The sequence below is a fragment of the Cryptomeria japonica genome, unplaced genomic scaffold (genome assembly GCF_030272615.1).
Source record: "Cryptomeria japonica unplaced genomic scaffold, Sugi_1.0 HiC_scaffold_2253, whole genome shotgun sequence".
Lineage (NCBI taxonomy): Eukaryota > Viridiplantae > Streptophyta > Pinopsida > Cupressales > Cupressaceae > Cryptomeria > Cryptomeria japonica.
Window position 1 is genome coordinate 1,553 of NW_026730515.1, and position 4,978 is coordinate 6,530.

A 4,978-nucleotide genomic window follows, 5' to 3' on the forward strand; every position below is an offset into this window, starting at 1 on the left:
AACTCACCACCATTCTTGTATTTCTATTAGATCTTTGAAGAGTCTGCTACACAAATATCTGATTTGAAAAAAGAAAGAAAGAGAGAACAAAATAGGCTTTACTATGTTAAACATAGAGAAGAAATTTCTATAAAGCGGCGGTACAAACACGTTAATCAAAACATGGATTCCAATACTTTGCAGCCATTGTTAGATCTGGTTGCAACCCACTCTATAGGTATTCCCATACCTCAGATATTATCAAGCTCATTTGCAACCCACCCTTCAGATTTGCTCCAGCCACGTTCAACAGTGCTCGCCCAGTCAATCACACAATATGAACAACCCTGCAACCAACCTTTGCCAATTGATCAATAGACAAATACAACTTTTATTGCTACTGCAACACCAATCTCAAACCATTTTAGATCTTCTGAGTTTACACATGTGTTGGATTTTTTCTGAACAAGAATAGATAACTTGTTGCATCTACACATATGTACAATCTGCAAAGAAAAGTATATTGGTATGCATGTCAAACTAACTCAACCTGAGGTCATTTGCTCAAGATGCTATAACAAAAAGGGTGTTCACTGATTTTCTATTGCAAACAATATGGATCCTAGCGAACAACCCATCATTTTAAAATGACTTTCACAGGTTGAAGAAATGCTTGTAGCAAGGATAGCTCATGTTTTGCAAGTTAGACATGCCAGGGGTGGTCAATACAAATATATAGGACACACCATTAATTTCCCACAAGACATTTCAGAAATAGCAACTACTTTGCCACGCAAATTCCAACATTTGGAGATTGTGATTATTCGAAGGACAAATCTCGAAGGGAAAAAATATGATTGTTATGTAAACAGGTTCAATGTTATGGACGCATTGAGTTACAAAATTCAACATGACCGTTACTACAGTGATGTTATCATTGACATTGCAGCTACTGAATTATTGCCGCTAACAACTACTGATATATCTGATTTTTTGCATACCCTCCCAAATTGCATTGATCCTCAGCCTCCTTCACCAGTACAACACCCACTCTATAATGTTGATGAAGTTGAATTGCAGCCCACATCATCATTCATTCCAAAGTTGCCGTGTTCAACCGCTGAACTAGATGCCATTAAAAAGATGTTGTACCTAGATAAGGATGATCAAAATGTTATAGCTTGGCCTAAAATAAGTTGCTCACCGATTAATGAATACAAAACTGAAGGCTTGTTCACTATGGCTTTCCCAACATTATTCCCAAATGGATCTGAACTACCCCTACAACCAAGGACAAAACATATTCATTTGCATGAATATGCTTTGCACATGATAAGATATCATGACCAAAGGTTTGGACAGCATGTTAGGTTCAAATATTATTTTTATAATCTAATAATGAGACACCGTTCCCAACAATCAGCTTCAATTTTCCTACGCACCAACTTAGAAGACTCCTTCTCAACTACGTTGCAAGCTTTACATGAATAGCTGCAGTCTACACCTTCTGATCAATTGCCAAACCAATTACTGCATTTTGCAACTTCATTGTGAGGCACTAGAGCTTATTGGAATAGATCACATAGGGATCTCACTATAATGGTACACCAATTGGGAGCACCTACATTGTTCTTCACATTGAGTGTGGCTGATACAAAATGGCTAGAACTACATAAATTATTTCCAGCCAACCACTCTTCAAAACATCAATCCACAAAGAAAACATCTATAGAAAACATTGTCCACAATCCACATGTTACAGCATTGTTCTTGCATTTTAGATTCACAATATTCTGTGAGGAGATCATTGACAAAGTTTTCAAATCAAAAGACCATTGGTACAGGTATGAATGACAACATCGTGGCTCTGCACATATACATGGCTTTTTGTGGTTGCCGAATGCACCTAATATGGACGATTTAGACTGGTCTAACAATGATGATGTGTAATCAGCTAAGTCTTTTTTTGATAGATATGTTACAACATGGAATCCTCACAGCCAACTTGCCCGAGAGAATAGACTGCACACTACTTCACGATTTGATCCATGCATGTCTAATACAAACCAAATTCTATCTGCTGACCCATTCTCTGATTATGAAGAACTCATCAATGTTGTTCAACAGCATACAAAATGCTCTGCTCATACTTGCTTAAAAAAAAAAGGACCAGCCCTCCATTGTTGATACAAAGCACCTTGGTTTGAGCAAGATTTTTCAACGTTGATTATTGATGTTAATTGCAAGCCATGTTATCAACCAGCTAGAAATGACAGTCGTTTAAATATTCACAACTAACTTATGCTGGCAATATGGCGTGCAAATGTTGATTGCCAGCCTGTTTGTTCCAAAATGGTTGTTCTGCAATATATCTCCAAATATGCTTCAAAAATAGAACAAAAATCAGAAGGCTATGTTCACATGCTCAAGAAAATAGTCGCTACAACTAATACTCAAGATACCATCTTGCTAGCATACCAAAAATTTATGATGGGGATAGTTGTTGATCGAGACATCAGCACACAAGAAACTTGCCATATGTTACAAAAGCTACCATTGATCAGTTGTTCCCATCATTTTTTCTCCCTTAATATGAGCAGGAAGGTCCTCCACCGTATTACTAATCATAATGACAATGCTAAGCTCTGCAAATCTTATATTTCTTCTTATATGGAAAGGCCTATTGAATTGGAAAAAGTCTCACTAATACAATCAGCACAACAATTTTCATGCAATGACCAACATAAGAAGCATAAATGGCAAAAACTGCAAAAACAAGCAATTGTCAATGTTTACCCACAATTTAAAAGCTCTCCAAATGAGGATGATGACAACTTTGAAGCCTATTGTTGGAGTGAGTTTCTCTTGTACAAACCCTTTCATCATATTCCTATAGATATAGGTGCATCAACAGACCAAATCATTGCAAATTGGAAGCTATTGTACATGGATGGTTACTCACGTTGGCATATTTATGGAATAGAACAAGAATGCACAACAGAGAATGATGAAGACTGTGACACTAATTATTTTTTACATTCACACAATGAAGACTAGTATGAATGGGAGTACCTTTCACAAATGGGCGCTTCTAACAACATCACCATCAATGATCTCCAAATTTTAGGCAAACGAGATTATGATATTAACTTTGATTGGGCCGAACCTCATCCCACTAATCCACTTCATCTTACTATTGTTCACTTCATTTCCACAAATAAAATAAATTGCCAACCTGCCCTTCTTCAACCACCTTCTTCTGCCACTGATGCATTCCCTTTGGCAGCAAAACAAAAACTTGCACTCGACCTTATTCTTGCGCATTACACATCTCACCAAACCATCCCGCCTCTACATATGATTATACAAGGCACTGCAGGCACTGGCAAATCATATTTGATACAATGCATTAGAAAAGAACTTAACCTCTCCACTACTCAAGAGCACAATCCTTTGCTTGTACTTGCCCCTACTGGTGTATCTGCATATAATATCCAAACAACAACAATCCATGCTACCCTACTCATCCCTCTTAGAGATATGCAGCCTTTGACAGGCCAATCTTTAATGTTCTTCCAAGAACAATACAAACAATTACAATATATTCTAATTGATGAGATGAGCTTTTTGGGTCCTAAATTGCTTTTAAAAATTGACAGCAGACTACGCCAAGCATTCCCTCACCAACAACATGAACCCTTTGGAGGTATCTCAGTAATCCTTGTAGGTGACCTTGGACAGCTACCTCTTGTCATGGACAAACCCTTGTATGCATCACATTCTACAACCCTAGCATTATGGCACTCTTTCCAAACTGTGGTAACCTTGGATACAAGTTTCCGACAACAAGGCACCTCAAATATACAACAATTTTGTGCAATCTTGCAAAACATTAGAAATGCCAATGCACTCCAAACAGATTGGAAAGTTCTTATGTCTCGATCCTCCACTAAACTAGCTTTTGATGATAACAAACAGTTTGACTGTTCAATTCATTTATTTGCAACAAATGTATTAGCCAAACACCATAATACTAAAATGTTAAAACAATTGCACCTACCTGTTGCCCAACTTCCAAGGCAAACTAGCATTGCATATGATAATGATGAACAACTCCTTTCAGAAATACTCCTCTCCCTCAATGAAAAAGTAATGTTAATTGCTAATCTATGGATACAAGTTAGCTTGGTCAATGGCTCATTAGGACAAATGAAATCCATTGTCTATGATACATATTCTAAACCTCCTGACTTGCCAAAGTACGTAGTTGTTGAGTTTAAAAATTATACTGGACCTCATTGGGACAATGCAAATCCTAAATTTGTGCCTACTACTCCTATTACTCGAGGTAGCCACACTCAGCTCACCCTTGCAATGGCTTGGGCTGTAACTATTCACAAATCCCAAGGCCTCACTTTGGACAAAGCAACAATAGATATTGGAAAGACTAAAAAACAGGGGCTCACCTTCACTACAATCTCACGAGTAAAATCACTTCAAGATCTAAGAATTGATCCACCTTTCACTTTTGAAAGGTACTCAAAATTACAAAGCAATGCTTATACTACTATCAGGAAGAAAGAAGAAAACAGATTGGCCACTCTATCCAATCAGATTTCTTCATCGCATCCCGATCATCCACTCTAATCAGCAACAACATCAGGTATGCCAATCCACACTTTCACTTGCACTCCACCATTTACCTTTTAACTTTCTGCACTCTCTTCATTTTTACTGTGCATTTGATAAATAACGTCACTCCTTTTCTTGTAGGTGCCATTTTGCGTGTTCTTCCACTGCTTGTTGTTCATACACACCCCCCCATTAAAGGCTTTCCTGCCTCCACCTACACTTTCTACACACAACAACGTTCAAGCTTTGCCTTGCATCATCAGGTATTCCAACAAATTTGTATGTTGCCTTCTCTTTGCATGCACATTTCACATTTAAAGATTCCACCACCCACTTTCCCCTTCCATCCCTAAAAAAGGTATAGCTA

General features: G+C 37.7%; 1 protein-coding gene across 1 annotated transcript; it reads left to right on the plus strand.

The window, feature by feature from the left end:
- The first annotated feature begins 3,060 nt into the window (after positions 1–3,060).
- Positions 3,061–4,626, plus strand: LOC131873572 (uncharacterized). Its single transcript, XM_059216401.1, has one exon. It carries the CDS (start codon positions 3,061–3,063, stop codon positions 4,624–4,626), a length of 1,566 nt encoding a protein of 521 aa, XP_059072384.1.
- The last annotated feature ends 352 nt before the right edge of the window (positions 4,627–4,978 follow it).